The following is a 24432-nucleotide window of genomic DNA, read 5'->3' as shown; positions in this document are numbered from 1 at the left end:
TCGAAGTGTAGTACCATATGATATAAGAAAACAACATTCTCGGAGGGAGCACGTGCATTCCATTCCATGTAGTTATGTAAATAGCAAACTGATGGATGAATGGGTGGATGAGTGGCTGGGTGGAAGAGATGTGATAAATTCATGCCCAAATCAGCATAAGCAGCAGTCTCTCCTCTGCTATCCTACAGGTAAATGGCAGCTGTGCCCTCCTACCCCCCCCCCATAGAAATTGGAACAGGTTGATTAGAGCCAACGGAAGGGGGTGACCGAACAGAAGGTTCTCGCTGTACATTGCCTGCTCACCAAAGTCGATGGTGATATTGGTGATATCAGCGTACGGATTTCACTTTCCACGACTGCAAAATAAGTGTCCGGAATGTGACATGGGCAGTTTTGAAGAATATATAGGAAACGCGGAAGCGCCAGCATTTTAAAAAGTTCAGCTCATCCCACCAATGACAGGGGCAGAGATCTCCATTGTTTTACCTCTCGTCTCAGCCTAGCCAATGGGGGTGCCAAGTTATAATTGTGGAAAAGGGCGGGGACCAACGTAATAAAAACTCCCAAATATCTGAACCCCTCCTATTTCTATCGTACAGTCTGCTGGAAGTTGTGGGTATCGTACTGTTTTTCTTTTTTTTTTTTTAAACCCTGCATTACCTGCTGGAGCAATTCTTGGCTGCTCAGCTCCACTATCCTGGGATTCTCAAGTGACTAAAGATGCTACTTGATCATTCTACCTACCTGTAACCTCTGTCCTGGGACCCCAGAAAAGGGTCAAGGAGGTGATTTAATCTGGAGTGGATGGCAATGAATTGCAATAGACATTGTTTTTTGTAATCACTGTAGATACTACTGTGCTACTGTTTATAAATCTCAACAGTAGTGAGATCCGAACTAGAGGGATAACTGGTGGTTGCTTCAACATCTATACTACTATTATAAAGGAAGAACTTTGAACCTTTGAGGCGGGTAAACTCGGGAACCACAGCGCCAATCCACACACCCGATACATCGTTGTAATCGTCAGGGTGTGCAGATGGACATAGGCTATATAAAGTAAAAAAATATAAGTTATTTAAAAAATTTTGCGAAAAAAAGTAGTCCCGTGGAAGAAGCGCCGGCCGCGACCTGCGTGCTGACGTCAGGAGCGCGGGGAGGAGCATCGTCCAGGAGCGCGAGGAGGAGCGGCGGATATGGGGCGGGAAGGAGTGGCGGACAAGCTGGGAGGAGCGGTGAGGAGCGGCGGACAGGCGGTGAGGAGCAGCGGACGGGCAGGGAGGAGCGGTGACGAGCGGCGAGGAGCGGCGTAGCGGTGAACTGAGGAGCGTGGTGAACTGAGGAGCGTGGGGGAGGAGCGGCGGCTGAGGTAAGGCTCCAGGGCACCCACGGACAATGTCGGGGCAGGCGGGTGCTGGGGCAGGCGGGGGACTGGGTGGGTGGGGGCCCTGAACACTCATGACGGGGGACGGGGCGGGCGGGGGCCCTGAACACTCATTTCGGGACGGGCTGCTATGTCGGGGCGGGGGTCGGGCGGGCTGCTAGTATTGATATAAAGCAGGCATAGAAGAGGTATGGACACGATGGGCACACCAGTATGTTCATTATCCATAGTTTTGTTAAAATGGCGCACAATATTAGATCCAATGAAACTGATACCCCAAATAGGGAAACCTCTGCAACCTCCAGAGCTGATAGCCCTAATAATCTTGAACTGAACACACCTGGCCCAAAAAAAAACTGCAAATATAGTTTTCCACGATTTTTGTTGATAGGTTTGTTATTCGAAATGTTTTACTGCAAACTGTGGTCTTGCGTTTGCATCAGTTGGATGAATCCTAGTTCCGCCATTTTTTAGCTTGTGATCTGAACCATTTACTTTAGCTGACTTTGCCTCGTTTGTTGCGACATAGAGCTATGCTTTGCCTGCTAGAGCTGCTTTCACCATGATCTGTTATATATTTGAGCCGAGCCACTTATGTTTTTTTTTATTTTCGTTGTCCTAGCAGCCAAGACAGTGGAAGGTCTGTGCACTGCATCTTCTCCTTCCTTCATACAGTGGGATGCCATGACTTTCTTTTCTGAGAGCGCCATTAGCCAGATTTTCCGTGTAATGAGCAATGAGGTATGTATTCTGTTGTGTCCTGTGTCTTTGTGGAAATTCGGGTGTAAGGTCACAAATGACTTGCTGATGATGTGGATGTTCTCACTCTTTTGAGCCTACTTTGGTTTCCTAATCTGTTGTAAATTTCTGATAACTCTGCTTGTCATCTCCCTGACTGAGTATTAATCAATAAATGTGTTGAGTACAAAGAAAAAAGTAGCCCATGAGCTCTGTTAGCCTTATGACCAGTGTTACCCTCAGGGGCTTGATTCGGTTCAACTAGATGATTGTTGAGGCGCTTCTGTTGTATGGTTTTTGCAGAATTTAAATTCACAATAGGGCCTGAAAGATGGGTAATGGATACAGATTCTGGAACTCAGGATCCAAATGGTCCTTTTGCTGCTTCAGTTTGATTATCCTGATTGGCCCAGTCCAGCTCCTCAAGCCAGTAGGTAAGCTCTCCTTGTCTACATGGATCACAGCATAAAGGGCCCTCTGTAGGCTTCCCAGGCTGAGGACCTGTCTACAATGTTATCATCCTTCTGGTACCACGTTATGTAATAAAACTTTGTGTATAAAACTGGATTGTTGTAGCCGTCCCCCCCACTTTTTGCCCAAATGTTTACTCCTAGATGCTGGTTTTCAACTCTGACACTGCAGAGAGGCCTGCTAACCAGACCTCTGTGTCAATGCGATTTCCCCTAAAGCAAGTTAACATCTAATTGTAACCCAATTGGCAAGGACTTTGGCACTCCTAAAAGTCCCAAGTAAATGGTAACTAGGGCAGGGGTTCTTAAGAGTGTCCCCAAGGGGTACAGCATGTTTTATGCAACCCTAAAGGACCCACACACAAATTACATGCAGACTGTCAACTTGAAAACCTGACATGGCACACTCATCCTGTGCCATGCCAAAGTGCACTGCATATACTATATTTAAGTCACCCCTATAGAAGGCCTTAGAGACCTAAGGCAGGGTGCATTATAGTATATGTGAGGATATATCTGCATGGGTAGATATATACTCCTGTGATGTCTAGTTCTATTACCAGATATTGCTAGTGTTCAGGAAAGTAATCTTAAGACTTGTACTGTGCAGTGGTCATCATGATTTACCCAGCTACATGATGGCTTCACTGAAAATACTGGTGTTTGGTATCAAACACCTTGTCTTAGTAAAGCTCTAATGTTGCCAGTACAAGATTTATTATGACTTGCACCCAGAGGGCACCTTCGAGGTGCCTCCTGACAAACCAACCACTGTCTAGTGTGCTGGCTGACTGGTATTGTTCAGCCTGTCACCACAGACATGTTTCTGGCCCCCTGCAGGTGAGAGCCTATGCTCTCTGAGGCCAGAAACAATGCCTGCTCCTGCGGAAGGTATTCACACCTCCTCTAGCAGCATGTCTAGTGATTTAGCATATCAAGGGCAGGGGCTTCAAAGCCCCTGCTTCCTTTGTAATGCAACCCAGGCTTGCCCCAGACCTGGAAGATGCCACCACTTGCCCTGAGGCCCATTTGGCACCAGGACAGGAGGGAAATTAGCTATGCAGTAGGCATGTTGCACCACCAGGCTATTCACACCTCTAGGGTGGGCTGCCTGATGTGCTCCTCGAAAGAAATATTTCACCATCTTGTTTTTGGTGGATTTAGGACCTCTAGGACAGCGTTATGCCCACTCCCCATAGGAAGCAGTCCTATAAAGGGGGTGTAGTGACCCCAAGGGTAAGTAGCTCATTTGCTACTACCCTTCACTGCCCTTAATGACCCTAAATTCAGTATTTAGGTGGCCCTCCCTGACACCAGGAACTCCGATTCCCCTAGCAAAGAAGGACAAAGAAGAGTCTACAAATGCATTAACCGTGGACTAGCTGTGGACTTTGCACCAAATCTTGCCTGCCTGCCTGCTTCTGTCTCAACAATTGCAAAGACCAGACTCATCATGCAGCTGCATATCCTACAAAAGCTTTGAAGGGCTTCCAGCACTTCGTCAACCTCTCAGCACCTTCCTTGAAGTGGAGGAGCCACTTGCCTGCAGGCACAAACTGCAACGTCTGGTTCACCTTTCTGCTGACCACCGGGTCCACCGACGCAACCGTCACACAGGAGGAAGTCACTGTGCTCCAGGAGGTCAGATCCTGAAGACTTGTACGTGTGCACTGTGAACTTTTTTATTGGGGGAATTGCGATTTTGTTTGGAATTCTTGTTTAAAATGAATTGAAGGCACTGATATCTTTTTTGTTTTTACTTCTGTGTTGTTGAGCTGCATTGTACACCTTGTTTGGGCTGTTTAGCCCTTCCGATCCCGGGGGTCTGTTTACATTTTGGGGCTGGTGAGCAGGGCTGATTGGGAGATTGGAGAAAGTGCCTTTTTAGACAGGCGTGGACGCACAGCCACCTGAAGACTTGTACGTGGGCACTGTGAACTTTTTAGGGCTCGGCCAACATCCCACGAAGTGGGTGTGGCTTCAGAGTCCTTTTGAGAGAACTTTGAAAATCTAACCTACGAATTCCAGAGAAGTGCGTGAATTGTATTAGTTCTTTATGGCAGCTGCATGGCAATTGCCCCTCGCATGGCTGTTTTTTTACAAGGCAGCACGTAATAGGCCATAGTCTGTAGAGTTGCTCCACTTCCTGCATATTCCGTGCAGACACGCGCAGCAAAAGGCTATTGTTAGAAACGGGACCCTGGCTGGCCAAGACTCGCGTCAAGGACAGTCAGGGATCACCATTCCTAAGGTCAGGGCAAGGGAGTTACACGCCAAGATAACCCCTACTCGCCCTCTAGGTAACGTGATCCCTGACTGTCCTTGACGCGAGTCTTGGCCAGCCAGGGTCCCGTTTCTAACATTGTTGGACAGCGGTGGGATTCTGAACTAATAATTGCACTTGACCTGCAGTGATCTCTTGTACATCACTAGTCTAGTTTAGCAGCACAGGTTGCGCAAGATTTTTTTCTTTTTGGTGAAACCTTTTGTTGAAAAGGTTAGGAAGCATCATGTCTGTGAGAGCGGCAAGCGTGAGAGTAGAATTGGAAGTGGAATTCGAAATTCAGGAGTTGTACAACTACAGAAAGGATATCCTGAAACAATTCTGCAAACAGCTTGGATGCCCAGTGAAGGGCAGCGCAAACAAGGAAGAGCTACAGAAAGCTCTGAGGGCCTGGTGGGAGGCCAAACATGTCTCAGAAGAAGCTACTGAAGTGGAAGGCGCACCGGAGAATGTTTTTTTGCTCAGTGATTTGCCAGCGCGGTCAGCATCTAAGGCTGGCAGCAACCATTCCAGTAGGGTTATTTCTCCAGAGGAGCTGGAGGATAATCAGAGAGCTAGGGCTCATGAGATTGAGATTTTTAAACTCAGAGCCCAAGCAGATGAAAGGAGACTGCACCTTGAAAATGAGAAGGCGGCGGAAGAGAGAAGACATGCTCTCGCTTTGGAGGAGAAGAAACTCCAATTGACTCATGAGAGGAACATGAGGGAGCTGGACATCAAAGAAAAACAAGGGGGGGTCCAGCTCTAATGGTGGCAGCGCACAACCAGTACAGGCGGGTAAGGTATACATACCAAAGGATCTGGTACAGAATTATCAGAGGGGTGAGGATATTTATGCGTGGTTTAGAGCGTATGAACTAGCCCTAAAGATGAATGAAGTGCCTGAGAAAAGTTGGGGGGCAGGTTTATGGAAGCACTTTGAGGCCTCTGGGAGGGATGTCTTGGCACCCTTAGAAGCAACAGGTACTTTAGCCTACCCCTCCATGAAGGAGGCTTTGTGCCTCAGGTATGGGCTCACTGCAGAACAGTACCGCCAGAAGTTTAAGAACTTCAAGAAGCTTGATTCAAGTACTTGGGTGGAGTGTGTGAGTATGTACACGCGTGCACTGGAAGGTTGGATAAAGGGCAGCAAAGTTACTGATTATGTGGGGTTGTGTCACTTGATTAGTTGGGAGCACTTAAGTAGTTTATGTGTTCCAGAGCTGCGCCAGCATCTTTTAGACAGCAAGTTAACTGATCCCAGTGAGCTTGCTAAAGAGGCGGACCGCTGGACTAGCACCAGGGTCCACAAGGGGGTGGTAAGTACCCCAGCCAAGGGTGGACAGGGTCCCCAGCAGAAGAGTGGGGGGACACGGGTAATCAAAAGGAGTCTTCTAAAGTGCCCCAAAATAGTTCCCAGGAAAAAGTGTCTCAGCCCCCCAAGTCTAAGAAGTCCTGGCCCCGTAAAGGCAAACAGGACAACAGGCCCCCGCCTACTTGCTTTACATGTGGGGATGTGGGGCACATTGCCCCCAAATGTCCAAAGAAACCTCCAGCACCCACTGGTGCTCCAACACCGGCATTAGCTAGTGTAGCTTTGGGAGGGGATTTGATTTCTAGTGGGGAGGAGGGGTTAGCAGTGATGACCCTTGTCTCTTTAGGAGACCAAGAGATGGCCCAAGAAACCTTGCTGCCCTTAAACACTAAGAAATATGGGCAGAAGGTGACCATCAATGGAAAAGAGATAGAAGCTCTGAGAGACACAGGGGCCAGTGTGACATCTGTCAGGTGTCAATGGGTGTCTGAAGAGCAGATCATTCCCGAGGTACTCCGTCCTGTGGTGGCAGCTGACAGTTCAGTGCGCCTCTGCAAGTTGGCACGTGTTCCATTTGAGTGGGGAGGAGTCTCCGGTACATTGGAAGTTGTTGTAAGTGATGCCTTGCCTGTAGATTGTCTATTAGGTAATGACCTGGAGAGCTCTCCATGGAAAGATGTAGAGCACAGGACTCACTTGGAAATGTTGGGCTTGCCTGCGTGGATCTGTGTGACCACACGTGCAATGGCGGCCAGTAAGGGTGGATTAGCAGAACTGGAGCCTGGAACAATGGCCCAGGGACCTGTCAAGAGAGGAAGGGGCAGAGGGCGCGGGAAACCAGCCCCCACTGTTCCCACGGTCCAGGAGGAAGCAGAACCTGAGGAGGATGCCCTGGAACCTACAGGGGAACAGGTGGCCGAACTAGGGGAATTGCCTGAGCTGTCCCAGTGGCAGCAAGATGGTGGTCCCTCCAGGGAGGAATTCTGCCAAGCTCAAAAGGAGTGCCCTTCCCTCATTGGTGTGCGGCAGCAGGCTGCAGACCAGGCAGCAGGCCTGGGGTCCAAGGAACATTTGATCTACTGGGAGGATGACTTACTTTATAGTGAGCCTAAGTTCGCTGAGCCCGGTGCAGCCCGTGTGCTGGTGGTACCCGAGCGCTTCAGGAACTTCCTACTGGGTCTGGCTCATGACGTGCCTCTCGCAGGACATCTGGGGCCAGACAAGACCTATTACAGGCTTGTCACCCACTTCTACTGGCCCCAGATGAAGAAGCACGTCGCTGCCTTTTGTAAGTCTTGCCAAACTTGTCAGGCCAGTGGCAAGAGCGGAGGGAAGTGCGTGGCACCCCTCCAACCCTTTCCTGTGGTGAGCACCCCTTTTGAGAGGGTGGGCATTGACATCGTGGGGCCCCTGGACCCCAAGACAGCCTGAGGCAACAGGTTTATCCTGGTCTTGGTGGACCATGCCACCCGATACCCTGAAGCAGTCCCTCTCAGGACAGTCACAGCCCCTGTGGTGGGCCGTGCCTTAATGGGGATCTTTTCCCGTGTGGGATTCCCCAGAGAGGTGGTTTCTGACAGGGGTACAAACTTCATCTCTAGGTACATGAAGTCTCTGTGGGAAGTGTGTGTAGTGACATATAAGTTCACCACACCTTACCATCCTCAAGGAAATGGGTTGGTTGAAAGATTCAACCGCACCCTGAAGGGCATGATTATGGGCCTAGAGGAGCCCATGAGGCGGAAGTGGGACGTCTTGTTACCATGCCTGTTATTTGCATACAGGGAGGTGCCTCAGAAATCCTTAGGGTTCAGCCCCTTTGAGTTGCTGTATGGCCACCCTGTCAGAGGACCTCTCACTCTGGTGAAGGAGGGGTGGGAGAAATCCCGTGGGAAAACCCCTCAGGATGTGTTCAGCTATGTGGTGGCCATCCGCAATCAGACCAAGCGCTTCAGGAAGCTCGCTCAAGAGAACCTGGAGGCTAGCCAGGAGGAAATGAAGAGATGGTATGATCAGAACACCTCTCTTGTGGAGTATCAACCTGGGAAGAAAGTGTGGGTGATGGAGCCAGTGGAGCCTTGTGCGCTCCGTGACAAGTGGTCTGGGCCATATGAGGTGGTGGAGCGCAAGATCGAGGTTACCTACTTGGTTAACCTGAAGACTCCCAGGCAGCCCCTGAGAGTGTTGCATGTAAACCGCCTCAAACCCCACTTTGAGAGGTCAGCAGTGACTTTGCTCATGGCTACAGATGCAGGAGGGGAGGAGGATAGTGATCCTCTCCCTGACCTCCTGGCAACCAAGGAGCAAGATGGGTCAGTTGATGGGGTGATACTCTCACCCACCCTGACCCCAGAGCAGCAACAGGACTGTCGCCAAGTCTTGGGTCAGTTCGCCCCCCTGTTTTCCCTGACCCCAGGTGTCACTGACTGGTGTGTCCACGATGTGGACACTGGTGACAACCTGCCTGTGAAACAGAAGTTTTACAGAGTGGCTGACAAGGTCAGGGCTAGCATCAAAGAAGAGGTTTCTAAGATGTTAGCGCTAGGGGTCATTGAGCCCTCCAGCAGCCCCTGGGCTAGCCCAGTGGTCTTAGTGCCTAAGAAAGCTGCTACACCTGGTGGCCCCCAGGAACTCCGTTTCTGCGTGGACTACCGTGGGCTCAATGCGGTCACCAAGACTGACGCGCACCCCATCCCCAGAGCGGATGAGCTGGTGGATCGGTTGGAAGCTGCCCGGTACCTGAGCACCTTTGATTTGACTTCAGGTTACTGGCAGATTGCCTTAACTGAGGGGGCCAAGGAAAGATCAGCATTTTCAACACCAGAGGGGCACTTCCAGTTTCGTGTCATGCCCTTTGGGTTGAAAAATGCCCCTGCCACATTCCAGAGACTGGTCAACCAGGTATTAGCAGGGCTGGAGGAATTCAGCGCAGCATACCTGGATGACATTGCTGTGTTCAGCTCCACTTGGGAGGAACACTTGCAACACCTCTGCGCAGTGTTGAAGGCTCTGCAAAAGGCAGGCCTCACTATCAAGGCCAGTAAGTGCCAGATAGGGCAGGGATCTGTGGTGTACTTGGGACACCAGGTGGGGAGCGGCCAGGTGGCGCCCCTACAGGCAAAGATTGATACCATTCTGGCTTGGGAACCCCCCAAGACCCAGACTGAGGTGAGAGCCTTTTTAGGTCTCACCGGGTATTACAGACGGTTTGTCAAAGGTTATGGCACCATTGTAGCCCCTTTGACAGAGCTGACATCTAGAAATCAGCCCAGGAAAGTGAATTGGACCGAGGCCTGTCAAACTGCTTTTGACACCCTCAAAACTGCCATGTGCACAGCACCGGTGCTTAAGGCACCTGACTTTTCAAGTGAGTTCATTGTGCAAACTGACGCTTCAGAGCAAGGCGTGGGAGCAGTACTCTCACAGATCAATGAGGAGGGTGAAGACCAACCGGTGGCTTTCATTAGTAGGAGGCTACTCCCCAGGGAACAGAGATGGAGTGCAATCGAAAGGGAAGCTTTCGCTGTGGTCTGGGCTCTGAAGAAGCTGAGGCCCTACCTGTTTGGGACTCACTTCCGTGTTCAGACCGACCACAGGCCCCTCAGATGGTTAATGCATATGAGGGGTGAGAATCCAAAACTGTTGAGGTGGTCCATTTCCCTACAGGGGATGGACTTCACGGTGGAGCACCGCCCTGGTACAGAACACACCAATGCTGATGGTCTGTCCAGGTTCTTCCGCCTTAGTGATGAGGACTCCCAAGAGGTTGGGTAGTTCTCCCCACTTTCAGCTGGAGGGGACACGTGTTAGACCTGACATCCTTGGCGTGGTTTTTTTCCCCCATCTTTTTGCCTCTGACTCATGTATTTTTGATGCTGTGCTGGATTTCGTTTTTGCTGGTTTAGATGCTTTGGACCCTCTGCCACTGCTGATCAGTGTCAGAGGGTAAGTGCTCCCTCTGTAAATTGTCATATTGATTGGGTATACCTGATTGGCATATTTGTGTCACCATGAAGTCCCTAGTAAAGTGCACTGTGTGTGCCAGGGCTGGTGATGACAGATGCTACTAGTGGGCCTGCAGCGCAGATTGCGCCACCCACATGAGTAGCCCTAAAATGATGTCTCAGGCCTGCCAGCGCAGGGCCTGTGTGCAGTCAGTGGACTGCCATGTCCGCCTGGCCAGTGTCCCCACTGGCTGGGCCTAACCCTTCCCTGTCTGTGCACACCAGTCACCCCTATGGAAGGCTCAAGGTACCCCCCTGGGCAGGGTGCAGTGCATGGATAAGGTAGAGCGTGTACTGGTGCAGGTAACATGCTCTGGTAGTGAGCAGCAGCCATTTTGTGTGCTCACTGCTGTAAGGCTATCTTGCTCCATAGAGTAACATGGGGGAGGCTGGTCCCATTGGATCCCAGCCTATCTTCCCATAGGAACAAGATGGGACATAAGTGAAAGATATCCCTGAATTTAATAACACATCTTTTAGTAAGGGTTGTTTTAAATTCTGTGTTTGAGAATGGCACTTTTAGAAAGTGGCTGTTCTCTTGTCTAAACCTTTCTGTGTGCCTGGGACTGTTTGTGGATTGACTGTCTGGGTTGAGGATGACAGGGTCTGCAGAGCCCCAGGGGGTTATCTGAGCCAGCCCCGTGGATGAAAGGCAGCATCTGCTGCCAGGGAAGTGGGAGGAGATAGCACCTGATAGTGAAGGGCTGTGCCTGCCTAACCACAAAGCTAGCTCCACCTCCTGCTGAGCGACTGTCACCTCTGTCCCTGGGACAGGGAGGAAGAAGGAAACCAGAAACACCCCAGACCCCCAGAACTGGTTTGGACCGGGCTCAGGGCCCCCTTTGCACAAAGACTTCAAAAGACTTCAAAGGACTTCAAAGCCTTTTTGGGGTATAAGAGAAGGACCCCTGACTACAGAAAATCAGATTCTACAATCAAGAGGAACCTCTGCCAGAAGAAGGACTGCTGAAGGAGCTGATGGAAGATTGCCTTGCTGTGTGCTTTAAGGGCTGACCTATCCTGCTATCCAACTGAAGGAGAGGAGAAGAAAGGGACTTTGCTGTGAGCTGTGACCCTGCCTGCTTGAAACTGCTAAGACTTTGCTGTGTGCTGTGTCTGCAACTTGAATCTCCGAGGGCCTGAGAAGAGCTGGCTCCCTGTCTGCAACCCAGGACTACAAAGGTTGCCCAAGTAAAGAAGCTGCTGTATTGCTCAAAATCTGCTGAGAGACCTGAAGCTACTGCGCCTCCTGAAGCTGCTGTGGGCTGTGAGGATCGTGAATAACCATCTGCCCGTGAAGCGCGCTGGCTGCTCTCTGCACGGCCTGAGAGCGCCGCGCTGGGAGGCCCTGCTAGCACTCTGCCGTGACCGGTGTTCGGCGTGCTCATCGGCACGTGGGGAGTGGAGGCGCGAAGCTATTGGTGGCCCCAGGGTTAAGTAACCCTATGCGCAAGTCCTGAAGCAGCTATCCGGCCCTGTGACCCCGGGCGCTGTAAATCTCCGTGTCCAGAATCATCCCCGCAAAAATCGTCATCTGGCCGGGGCCCCCGAGGGCGAGAACCGAAGGAGCAGAGCCCTGATTGGCCCGGAGTGCCGAGCCCCCTCACCAAACACCGCGCTGGGATTGGCTCCCTAGCGGCAGCGTCATCGCCTGGTTTGAGCTATCATTGGCGGAAAGGAGGAAGGAGTCGCGTCGTCATAGGAGGGCTCGCCGGTGGAGCCGCGCTGTGAGTGGTCACCCCCTCGAGGAGTGCCTACGTCACGCAGGGGGCTCGCCTTCAGAGCCGCGACCTGATTCGGCCATCAGCGAGGAGCTGCGTCCGAAGCACGACGAAGAGCCTTCACGGAGAAGACCCGTCCCCGCCGAGGAAACCGTGGGTGCCCCCGGCCTGCCGTCCCAACTGCCGAGTGCCTGCATACCTCCCCCGCCGCTCGTTGGATTGCCGAGAGCGGGCGGGAGAGCAACCGGGACCGGCCGGGGCAAGGAGCGAGTGTGCTCTGTTAGGCGCGGGGCGCCTAAAGTCATCAAGAGTGCGAGGCTGTGCCGATCCGAAGGAAGGAGTCACAGAAGCACTCGGTGAGGCGCGATTGCCGCGCTGGGGGCCTATTTCTCATGGTGGCATATTTCTTCAACGTTGGCATTATTTAACTGCTCATTTTAAGAGCGTTTAAATTACAAGACTTTGGCATTGTTCCTTGCCCATTTGAGGAGCGTTTTCAATCACATAACATTGGCATATCTTTGTGCTGATTAGAGAGACTAGAGACTATATTCGTTTCTTTAGAAGAAGCTTCCTGGTGACAACAAGTGCAAACCTTAAGAATTAAGTGCAACAGTTTTATAACAAAGTATTCACCAGTGCAACCACTAAGATCATGTGCAACCTTTACCTGAAGAAGTAATTAATGTATATTGATGATTCTTGCTGCTGAAACTAGATAAAGTTATATATATTTTTATAAAATATACTTACCTGTGTGGTCTCAGTTTGTGGTGGATTGGGGATTATTGTTGTGTTGAGTGCAAATATTATACACATTGCCTTGGGGATAAGCCTGCCTGCTCGCGCCAAGCTACCTAGAGGAGAGCGGAGGTTATCTACTGTGTGTATTCCTTCACCCTGACTAGAAGCAAGGATCCCTACTTGGTCTAAGGTACTTACCTCTGCCAACTAGAGACCCCCAGATCTAACCGCTATAATTCATCAATTACCAGCTGTCAGGGGCCGCAGTAATTGAAGCCAGATGCTGGGCACGCATTCAGCACTCTCCAGTTACTTGCATTTTTTTTTTTTTTACAATGCGATCTCTTTCGCGATCGGTTGAAGTGCCGCTTGCTTTTAACTTCTGGTTAGCAGATGACCGGGCTTCACAAGCATTGTTGTGAAGGTGTGGCGAAGCAGTGTGACAGACTCTAGACCCTGCGCTTTCACTGAGTGCATGGCTGTGAAAGTCCATTTCTCACTATCATCTTTGTGGACTCAGCTGTGAGGGTTTAACTCGCGTGTGTTCTCTGCCTGCATGAGTAGGAAGATGCATCTCATACTACCTCTGAGTGCACCACTCCGAAGGCACACCATGTGTTTGACCCTTGGGGTCGTGGGGTCGCAGCAGTGGGGCGCATGTGACGTGTGTGACCCTTGGGTTTGTGGAGTCCGGGCAGTGAGGGCGCATCTCACGTGTGTGCCTCTTGTGCGCACGGCAGCGGCTGCCGAGGCGTTAGTGCCCATCCTCGTGACCTCTGTCTGAGGCGCCGCCCGTGCTTGTATTATCTCGTCCCAGCCCGTGTGTGTGTGTGTTTTGGGAGGGCAGCACTGGAGGGTGGGGGAGCTGCGGGACACAAGGCGGTTCTGTGGACAGCAGCCAAGAAACCTGTCAGGTGAACAAACATGGAATCTCTTTGGGGCAGTCTGACGTCACTGTTTTCTTAACCCCAAGTCTTGAATTAATCATGAAGCTGCGATGGTTCCAGTGCTCAGGGGCGTGCACGCTCCCGCTGCACTGGAGGGGAGCTATTGATCTTTATACAGATTGCCGGAGCATATTGAAATAAATTGAGATTCACTTAAGGAGGCGCATGCACGCTGTTAGGACGAATCAACATTTATTAAGTAAGAATCGTTGCGCCAGGCTCTAATACACGAATTAAAACACAACTTCCAAAATAATAATTACATAACGCATATCTCCGTTGTGTCCTGCCTCTCCTCTCCGCCGCTGTATTGTGTCCTGCATCTCCTCTCTGCCCCTGCGTTGTCACCTGCCTCTCCTCTCTGCCCCTGCGTTGTGTCCTGCCTCTCCTCTCTGCCCCTGCGTTGTCCTGCCTCTTCTCTCAGCCCCTGCGTTGTCCTGCCTCTCCTCTCCTCTCTGCCCCTGCGTTGTAGAAGACCGGGCACATGTTACTTGAGGCACACTGGTGTGGTGGTGTTAAAGACAGGGGCACTGCTTTCAGAGTCTTTGGCTCCTAAGGGGGACCCCAATCGCCTGCCAGCTCTTTCACAGGAGCGCAACATTTCCATGCTCCCCCATCTGACCAAAGCTTCCATTCCAGACAACAGACCCCAGTGTCTCACAGAGGATCACACAACACCACACAGACACACACCACACAGACACAAACCACCCCCCCCCCACACACACACCCCCCACACACACACCCCCCCACACACACACCACACACACCACACACATAACACTACATACATAAGACCACACGCACACAACACCACACAGACACACACCACACACATACACACACCACACACACACACACCACACACACACACACCACACGCACACACCACACACACACCACACACACACACCACACACACACCACACACACACACCACACACACACACCACACACACACCACACACACCCACCACACACCCACTCACCACCACACACTCACCACCACACACTCACCACCACACACTCACCACCACACACTCACCACCACACACTCGCCACCACACACTCGCAACCACACACTCGCAACCACACACGCAACCACACACACCACCACCAGCCGTCAGTGCACGCTTTCACCGGGCACAAACACCACCAGCCGTCAGTGCACACTTTCACCGGGCACAAACACCACCAGCCGTCAGTGCAGGCTTCCACCAGGCACACACCACCAGACGTCCGTGCACGCTATCACCAAACACACACACACCACCAGCCATCAGTGCACACTTTCACCATGCACACACACCACCAGCCGTCAGTGCACGCTGTCACCAGGCACACACACCACCAGCCGTCAGTGCACGCTGTCACCAGGCACACACACCACCAGCCGGCAGTGCACGCTGTCACCAGGCACACACACCACCAGCCGGCAGTGCACGCTTCCACTAGGCACACACACCACCAGCAATCAGTGAACAGTTTCTACAGGCACACAAACCACCAGCCATCAGTGCACACATCAATTGTTAACGCATCCACAATTACCTATTTTAGCAATCGCAATATGGTGCACTTTTATTTTACACATATTCATCTAAAGCGCAGCATGCCTCCATTGCTACAATTCCAATCCAACCCACATAATTCCACTACACACCACATGCATACACTCCATAACACATGGCTAAAAGACATTGCCATTTACAATGCCATTAGCTCTAACTCAAATCCGAGACCTATTGCATTTCCACTGCTTGTTTTATTGGGGGAATTGTGATTTTACATGTAATCATTGTTGAAAACGAATTGAAGGAACCAATTTATTTCTCTTTTTTACTTGCGTGTTGCAGAGCTGAATTGTGCACTTTTTTCAGGCCTTTTAGACCTTCCGATTCCGGCTGCCTTTTTATGGTTTGGCACTGGTGAGCGTCTAGTCCTTGATGTCAGCTGCTGCACAGTAGGGCTGATTAGGGGGTTTGGAGGAAGTGCGTATTTAGGCTGACTGGAGCGAACATGTGCAGTTGGCACGCCCAAGGCAAGTTAGTCTGCGCCCGAACTGGATCAGAGGCCAGGACCCCAGATCAATTTTTTAGGTATCCTCTTGCTGGAGAGGAGAGTGGTAGGGGTCCCCCATTTGCTGTCTAGTGTGGTGGTAGAGAAACTTGGAGTAACTGTTTTTTTTAGGCCCCCTTTATGACCAGGCAGGAAAGGGGAACGGTTTGGCTGACTGATAGTCCGGTGGTAGGGGGCGGGTTACATGGGTGTCTGTATAATCTCACAACCTGCAGATCTTCTCTCTCCTTCAGGAGGGAGAGTTAGATCTGTTAGCACTGACTGAAACATGGTTGGAGGCAGAGTTGGACCCTGATATTGTATTGGCCCACCGTCTGGAATACCACCCATAATGCACAACCGACAGAGTGGGAAGACATGAGAAGGGTTTGCACTGGTTGCCCAGAGGTGCTTGGCTACCGAAATAGTGGTCGCTTATACTGTGGACGGGGACGATTTGGGGGTAAAGGTGGCCCTAAAATCTAGCTGTCTGGTTATTGTGGTAGTTTACCGCCCTCCCCAGGTGACAACGCTGTTCAACCAGCTATTTTTTAGAACTAATGTAATGTGAGCTCTAGATACAAGCAGACAGTAGTGGTAGGAGATTTTAACTACTGGTGGGGCGCTACCCATAGGGGCCCCCTGCTGCTGTGTTCAGTGAAGGGATGGAAACACTGGTTTTGAACAATTGGTAAAGGTACAGATTTAGGAAGCTGGCTCTGTATATACTATACCAAAATGAGTTCTGATGTGCACAGAGTCTTGTGGAACCCCAAAGGTAGGCAGAGGTAAAAGTAAATAGCACCTTACTCTCTATTTGTGGTAGTGTGGGCGAGAGAGAAGTTAGGCTTTATTAGAGGGTAGTGTTAAGCATTTGTTGTACACACTCAGGCAGCAAATGATGTCACTCACTCAAAGACTGAAATTTGTTTGTATACACATTTTAAGTTATGTTATTTTTAGAACCATGCCAAACCTGGCACAAGTAAGTGAAATAAATACTTTGCTAAATCTTATGCAGTGTTTACAATTGAATGCAGGTTCAAAAGCAGTTTGATTGAAATATAGGTAAGTCTAAATATAAACATTTCTGTTCAGATTACTTTTTAGTTACTTTTCAGATATCAAACTAGGACATTTCCTAGAGAAAAGGTAAGTAAAATCAGTTTTACACAGTTGTAGTTTTTCAGGTTTCCATATAAATCAACTACAGACTTTCAGAGAAGAGCAGTCCATGTATTCCTATGGAGAGCAATTAAGTTATTGATTACCAGGGAAGTACTCTGTCTTTAGGGTTGAGTTTCTAGGGTTAGAACAATGATTCCCCCAGGGTCAAGGGTGCACTCTCAAATCACCCTCTGTGGTACTAGTGTAGCTTCTGAAGGTTCAAGATGGGGACAGACCGGTGGGGCTGGGGCCAAGTCACTGGGCGTCCTCCTCCTCTTGGCGTCAGCACGGCTGTTCGGTCCTTGTTCGGTCCTTGTTCTTCTTTTCTTCTTGGTCTTTTCTTGTCTGAGGAGGCAAGGTTCGGGGGTGCCCCTAAATACTAGATTTAGGGGTGTTACAGGTAAGTCAAGGATGGGACCAATGGGTCCCTTCGTTGGGGTGGGTACACCCCCCTATTATGACACCCTCCACTGGGGGGGGGGGGCATATGGCTCACTCTGGTGGGCTGGGTCCCCCCATCTGCAAGATGGCGGGGACTAAGAGTTGTGCTTCACCTCGCCTCCCCCACCTGAGGGGCAGGGTTGGCAAAGGTGGGCACACCTCCCTTCCTCACTTGGTTTTCCCGCCGATTTTCCCACCCAAAGTGGGGGTCAGAACCCTTGGGGACCAGTTGCTGGAAGCAGGAACAGGCCCGGGGAGGCTCTTAAAGGCGGCAAGCCTTTCAAGCTACACCTTCATGGATCCTGCCCAACCCGGGGGATGAGGCTTGGCACCTCGTCCCAGTATGTGCATTGTTTCAGACCCCCAAGAGCAGCAGGCTCCCAACCCAGGGGTCCAGAAACGTCTGGTGGTGGTAGCTGTTCAGCAGACATTCAGCCTGGACTCTGTTAAGTCATTTTTCAGGGGGCATCTCGAAGATCCCCTTTGTTGTGCATTTTTTCATTAAATCTCATACTTGCATCAGTGTGGGTTTAATGTGCTGAGAAGTTTGATACCAAACCTCCCAGTTTTCATTAAAGCCATTATGGTGCTGTGGAGTTCATAATGACAGACTCCCATCACCATATACTCTTAATGGCATTACTGCACTTAAAATATCTAAGAATTGGCTTAGACACTGTAGGGGTACAGGGCCCATCCACCTGTACTCTCACCACTGGAATATAGTGCACCTAGTTAGATGGGTGGCTGATCTATGCCAGGGCAGTGGGTTGTAGGCATGGCAGACAGGGATTTGTGCCATGTCGACTCTTCACTTTGCGCTGCACCGAAACACGCAGCCTGCAAAGGCAGTATGTGTGTAAAAATACAGGGCCTTTAAGGGTGGCACAATAAGTGCTGCAGCCCTTAGAGGCCTTCCCTGTTCTCAGTGGCCTTGGTACTTGTGGTACCCTTAACAAGGGGCTGACCTGTGGCCAGAGAGTGCCAATTGGGTTTTGGTTTCAATGTAGTTTTAGGGAAAGAACATAGGCCCTGGGTACCTGATTGGCAGGAGCCCAGGGCACACCCAGTCAAAGTACATCAGCTGTTCAGCAAAAAGTGGGGGCAACCATCTAAAAAGAGGGCACTTTTTTACACTTCTCTAGAAGGGTGAGGAACTTGCTTACAATCTTGTTGACTCTTCAAGCTTTCTTGGCGAGGATTCAGGAGTCATCTGTGTTAATTAAGAACAGATAACACAAATAGAATGCATTACCTCAACAAACAGGGAGGTACAAGATTCAAGATTCTGTCTCCAGAAGCTCCATCTATCTGGCAATTGGCCCTGCATCATCAAGTGACCATAAGGGCAGAACATCTCCCAGGAGTGCACAACTCTCTAGCAGACACCTTGAGCAGACCGACCCAAAGTTGTCACGAATGGTACCTTGTCCTGGATGCCATTATTCAGCAATGGGGCAAGCCCGAACTGGATCTTTTTGCATCCCAAGAGAACAAGAAACGCCAGTAGGTACACTCAAAAGGGGTCCTGGGGGAATGCCCTTTTGATACAATGGCCCAGAATGTCATGTGTCGCAGTTAGACCTGGTAGGAAACCATGCCATTTTTACATATATACACGGATATTTCCTAAAGTTACCTTCACTTTGTCACATCGCTATTTGACACACATTTGCATTCGTGACCCTGGGGTCCGTTTTTTGGAACCACCAACCTTGTAAACACGAATAAACTTTGCAGGAACACTATCATTTTGCCTTGCCATTATGTACAAAGCCTTCATGTGTGTGGCACAATGTTTATGTCCATATGGCGATACAACTATCTATGAAATACAAACAATGGCAGCCTGATCACAATCTCGTCCCGAGGCAAGGATACCTTTTCTATATATAAATATCTGCTTCCAAGTATAGTCTGAGGAGGCTCTTCTGCGGACTTCGTGAGGTGCCTACATGCTGAAGCTTTTGCCCAGCAGTTGACTGACATCTTTGTGAGGGGTGTCCATCTCTTGACCAAGACAGGGGCCCTACATTCTTGCCCACCAGGTAATTGTGTTGGATCATCCCATAGGAGGTTTCTTGGCAAATCATATGCTTACACCCTAGACACGTATATTTGGGTTTGCAATGTAGGAGTACCCTATATTGTTCTATTATTACATATGCTTGCATAGATACATTGTCTCAGCAAGATGGAGGAACGTTTCGTTTTGTTTCCTGTCCTGACACTTATTATAACTTTCATCTGCTTTTGTCTGATCTTTGCAGCACGTTTTCTATACAAGATTCCTTTCAGTTTAATAAAAATGTAAAACCTTCCTTAGTGTTTGCTTTGTATATTTCTCTGAGCATAAGATTTTCTCTGGACATAAGTGAGCATGAGTGCATGAGCAAAAGTTCTAGATCTGTCCCCATGATACCTGAGGGAGCAGAGTTGTTGGTTTCAGTAGTTGCCGTAACTGTTTGGCTCCTGTCTAGGTTTAGGGGACTTATGGTGGCACTGTGAGCTAGCCGGTCTAAGGGACTACATAGCTGCACCTTTCCGAAGTTTGTTGTCCACAAACCTGCAGTTACTACTGATTAGTGCAAACTACACAACAGGGATTTATGCCTACGCTTTGCCCTCGATCCCGCTCCTTCCCAAGCTTCTTAGGAAAATTAAAAGGGATGCTGGTTAATACTCATCACTCCAACATGGCCCAGACAACACTGGTCTACAGAGCTCCTCAGGGGTGTGGAATTTATTAAAATATCTACTTGTCCATGGGGCAGGTTGCTTCATAAATCTACTTGTCCTGTACCAAAATCCACTTGTCCCTTGGTGCCATGTAGTGGGGCGACAAATTATGGCAGCAATCTCATTATATAAGAGCTATGATATAGCCTCTCTGATTATGCCAGGGCTCATACCATGGTAGTGTTTGAATACTAGCAATTCCCTTATGTTGCCATGTTTCGGCAGATCTACATACCAGGACTGAAGGTAGTGGTAAGCAATAGTTTCAGGGTTGGAATGTCCTTTTGAGTTTGTGCAAACCTACTAACCTGCATGTTTAAGGGTATTCAACAACTCTTCTCTAATCTTGTCCCATACTGAGTAATGTTGGAAATGTACTCCTGATAATGGCTGACACAAATCTTCTTCCAGAGTTAGGAAAAAAGTGGTTGGAGGGAAAATGAACTTGCAAACACTCAGGTTTTCGCATAAGCAAATCTACACCTGCACATATTGCTCATGCTAAAAAGCATTTCACAAATATTTTCTACGTTACGTTACGTTACGTTAAAAATATTTGTAACGCGCACTATCACCGTAGGTTTCTTGGCGCTCAATGACTAATAGCGTGATCCAGAGTGAGAGAGTTTATTCATATGCGGATTGAAAGAGCAGAGTTTTCAACAATCTGCGGAAACAGTCATAATTTTGGCAGAGACGGAGGGAGAGTGGTATTGAGTTCCAGGTGGTAGGAGCCAGAACAGAGAAACTCAGGCCACCATGCTTTTTCCTTTTAAATTTAGGAACGACAAGAAGATTTTGGGAGGCTGAGCGAATGTAGGAGAGTAGGGTCTGCTATCCTATGGTCACCCCAATTTTTGCTTTTTGCTTCACTGGTTTTCGACTTACTGAGGCTGTGGGCCTGCTAATCAGACCCCCAGCCTGCTGTTCTCTCTCTAAATTTATGATACATGTGCTATAGGTACATACCACAATTGGAAATGGACTCCTTGTCAGCCCCTGTACCATGCACTATAGGTGCTCAGGGCATAGGTGCCACCAAGGCCTACCAGGGGCTGAAGCATAGCTTTTGCCACCCCTGGCTGGTTCTTAAATTGACACAACTGGCTGATCACTCAGCTGGGGCAAGTGGGTGTAATCACCCCTTGCTTAGATATAGTATACCTATATCTAAACCTATATCTGGACACATATATAGCCTGTAAGCCACTCCTATGGAAGGCCTCATCAATCCTAGAGGCAGAGTGCGTGGTTTTATGTGAGATGGTGCTCTGGCATGAGCTGAGCCTGTCTGCAGCTGTCGGGAACAACTCCCTAAGCTGATCCGGGATAATGCCATACCATATACTCTTAAGCGCCTTATAATCCTCGCGGTTATATAGCAACTTTGGTTTGGCTTTATCAAAACATGTCGTGTAAGGTGTCATACGAATTGGAATACTACCCCCTCGCCAGTTCTGGCGACGGGGGTAGCATTCCACCCTTCTAGAGGGAGAAGACATGTTACTTTACTGAAACGCGGTTGATTTAAAATGAGCCTCAGATCCACAAAATGGATGCCCCTGCCACAGACACGGGTCTGGCCTCCTGCTGCTGACCGAAACCCGGCAGAGGAGGCCTGGACAAAGAGTTTCCTGTCACAGGGCGGTGTCAAACCACCCCAGACAGGAGATAGTGGATTGGAGTAGGGAGGTTTCAAAGAAACCAGACACTGCCTGGGGAGCACAAGGCTGCCCCTTGCAGGATCCGGCCAAACCGGTTCTGGGGCCTCCCAGCCCCTGTCCCAGCGCGGCCAGGATCAAAGGAGAGGGGTGTAACCACCCCCTTCCTGGGTCCCACCCATAGGAGGGGACCTAGCAGGATGTCCAACCCCCTAGATTCGAATAAGAGGGGGAGCAGTCCCAACGGACTTCAGATCATCCTGAAGAAACATAAGAAACGAAATCTGGACCCTTCGACTTTCTACACGACGTGAGAAGACTGAAGAATCTCCCTTGTGGTCAAGGAGTGACCACCCTGTGCAAACAGGCACCATCCAGCCCTCGACCCTTGCTTTGTTGCAGTTCCCGCCGGAACTCGAGCGACAGAGATCGACGAGATCAAGCTTGCCTGCCTTCTACCTGCCCGATCCACAGTCCCTGCAGAGCTGAGACCCGTGGAGGCGACCGGAAGCGTGGGGCACGCCATCTTGAAAAGGCCACGAGACGCTGACCGTGCAGCCCACGAGTGACCCTCGAAGCTGTACACCGGGGTTTGAGAAGCCCCAGCCCCGAGCTCCACTTGCACCAAAGCTCACCCCTCCACACTCGACGAGTGCTGCGTGGGGCCCTTCTGCCTGTGTGTGCTCGACGCGTTGGCCCGGTCACTTGCCAGCTGGCTTGTGGCCCCTGTGCCGACGAAACTTGAAATACGACTCGCTTTTCTGGTTGCTCCAGATCTGCACCAGCTCCTGTGAAAAGGAGCACCCACTCTGACCTTCCTGGTTCGAGTGATAAGCAATCTCCCGGTTCTGCGTGGATTGCTTTTGCCAAGTGCTGTTTGCTGCAATCTTGAAGCCGACGGTGCTGACGGCGAGAGCCTACGTGGGACAGATCGTGACCTGCTCCTGGACGTCGCAGATGCCCCAGAGCCCACGTGACAGCGGAGAGAAGCCTATCGACAACCGCCTGATTGCGCCCGACATTGCCTGGTTCCGTCCTGGTTCCACCCTGGTCACTGCTGAGTGACCCAGACTCTGTCCCCTCTGCTTTCAGGTACTTTTCTACTTCGATCCACCCTTGGATCGCACCGGACACTTCTGCTTCACAGCGCCTGCAGCTGCAACAGCTCCAAGCACCAAGAACCTGTGTGACAGAACCCGACGCCACTTCGACCCTGTGCACCCACGGCCTGTGGGTGAGGTAACTTTGCAACGCCGGTGTCCTTACACTGGTACACACCTCTAGGGTCTGTGTCTAAAGTTTTGTGTTCCTAGGTTCAGCGGAAGTATCATTTAATTCACTTTAACTAACTTTTACGCACCATTGACATTACATTGGTGCGCGCCGCACTTTCCGTGCTGCACCCGTATCCTGTGGGCTACTCCCGACTTCTTCATTGCTTGTCCTGACTGCTCCCAGCGAATCTCTAGGCCCTAGGCCTAACCATTGTTCGATAAGTGTTACTTATACCATTTTTTTTGTATATGGTCTGAGTGGCCCCCCGCCCTCAGCCATAATTGTGCCAACTTTATATGTTTAACAGTGCTTTTGATTTAACGCTTGTGCCCCTTTCCTCATAAAGAGTACTGGGGAGTAATTTAGAAATAAATACATATATTTTTACAATATATACTTGTGTGGTGTCCTTTCATTTGATTACAGGATTGTATGTGGTAAAACAGCTCGCTTAACACGACCTCTTAAGTTAAGCCTTTAAGGCTGCTTAGTCCATGCTACCACTAGGATAGCTTGTCTACAAGGTTGACTTACAACCTGACATCTTTGGGGTTTGTTTGGACTGATACCCAGTGGTTCCAGAATTGGAAACACTACCTATCAGGCCAACTTCTCACAGCGAAGGGCTCTAGAAGGGAGGTGACGGGATAGGACCGAAGAGATGAACGCAGGGGCTGCATCCGAGAGGGCCTTATAGGTAGTGCATGCCAATTTGAAGGTGCAGCGTTTAGAGACAGGGAGCCAATGTAGACTACGGAGGAGAGGAGTGACGTGCTGGTGTTTAGGCTGGCGGAAGATCAGGCGGGCGGCCTGATTTTGCACCAGCTGTAGTCGGTGGAGGTGACATGCAGGGATTCCTGCATACAGAGTGTTGGCATAGTCGAGCCTAGAGGTGATCAGTGCAATAACAACTTGGATCAAGGCTTCTTTGGTGAGAAACCTGCTGATCTTGCGGATCCGCCTGAGATGGAAAAAACAGGCCGAGGTGACCGCGTTGATTTGCGGTCTCATGGATAGATCTTCTGAAATGATCACCCCCAGGCTTTTGACTGAGCTCACGGGAGTGGGTGCTGTCCCCAGGGATGTCGGCCAGAAGGTGGAGTTCCAAGGATGATTGGGGCCTCCTACCAAGACGAGCTCAGTTTTGGTAGGGTTCAGCTTTAAGTGGCTGTGGTACATCCACTCCGCGATGGTCAGCATGGTGGACTGGAAATTCAGACGGGAGGAAGGGAGGGAGTCTATAGGAAAGATTAACTGGAGATCATCCGCATAGTTGAAGATCTTGACTGGGGAATTGTGAAGGGAGGCTAACAAGGGTTGAAGGTACAAATTAAAAAGAAGAGGGGAGAGTGCAGAGCCCTGAGGTACACCACAGGGGAGGGAGGTGAAGGGTGCGGAGAAGGTGGAAAGGTGAACGGACTGCGAGCGCTGGTGAAGGAAAGATCTGAGCCAGTCAAGGGCTAATCCCTGAATGCCGGCGTTATGGACACGGTCGACCAAGATGG

General features: G+C 50.2%; 1 protein-coding gene across 2 annotated transcripts in view; it reads left to right on the top strand.

Annotated features, from left to right (window-relative positions):
* Nucleotides 1-24432, top strand: part of XPO5 (exportin 5) — a 762403-nt gene that overhangs the window by 137224 nt on the left and 600747 nt on the right. Inside the window, exon 14 of one of the 2 annotated variants that reach the window (XM_086926019.1) lies at nucleotides 2007-2125. In XM_086926019.1, the coding sequence (XP_086782145.1) occupies nucleotides 2007-2125 (119 nt within the window). The remainder of the gene's footprint in view (nucleotides 1-2006; nucleotides 2126-24432) is intronic. The other variant, XM_086926020.1, reaches the window with a different exon arrangement.

This window comes from Lissotriton vulgaris, chromosome 6, assembly GCF_964263255.1.
Source record: "Lissotriton vulgaris chromosome 6, aLisVul1.2, whole genome shotgun sequence".
In the NCBI taxonomy this organism is placed as follows: domain Eukaryota; kingdom Metazoa; phylum Chordata; class Amphibia; order Caudata; family Salamandridae; genus Lissotriton; species Lissotriton vulgaris.
The sequence above is the reverse complement of the archived record's forward strand: the minus strand, read 5'-3'. Positions and strand labels throughout refer to the sequence as shown.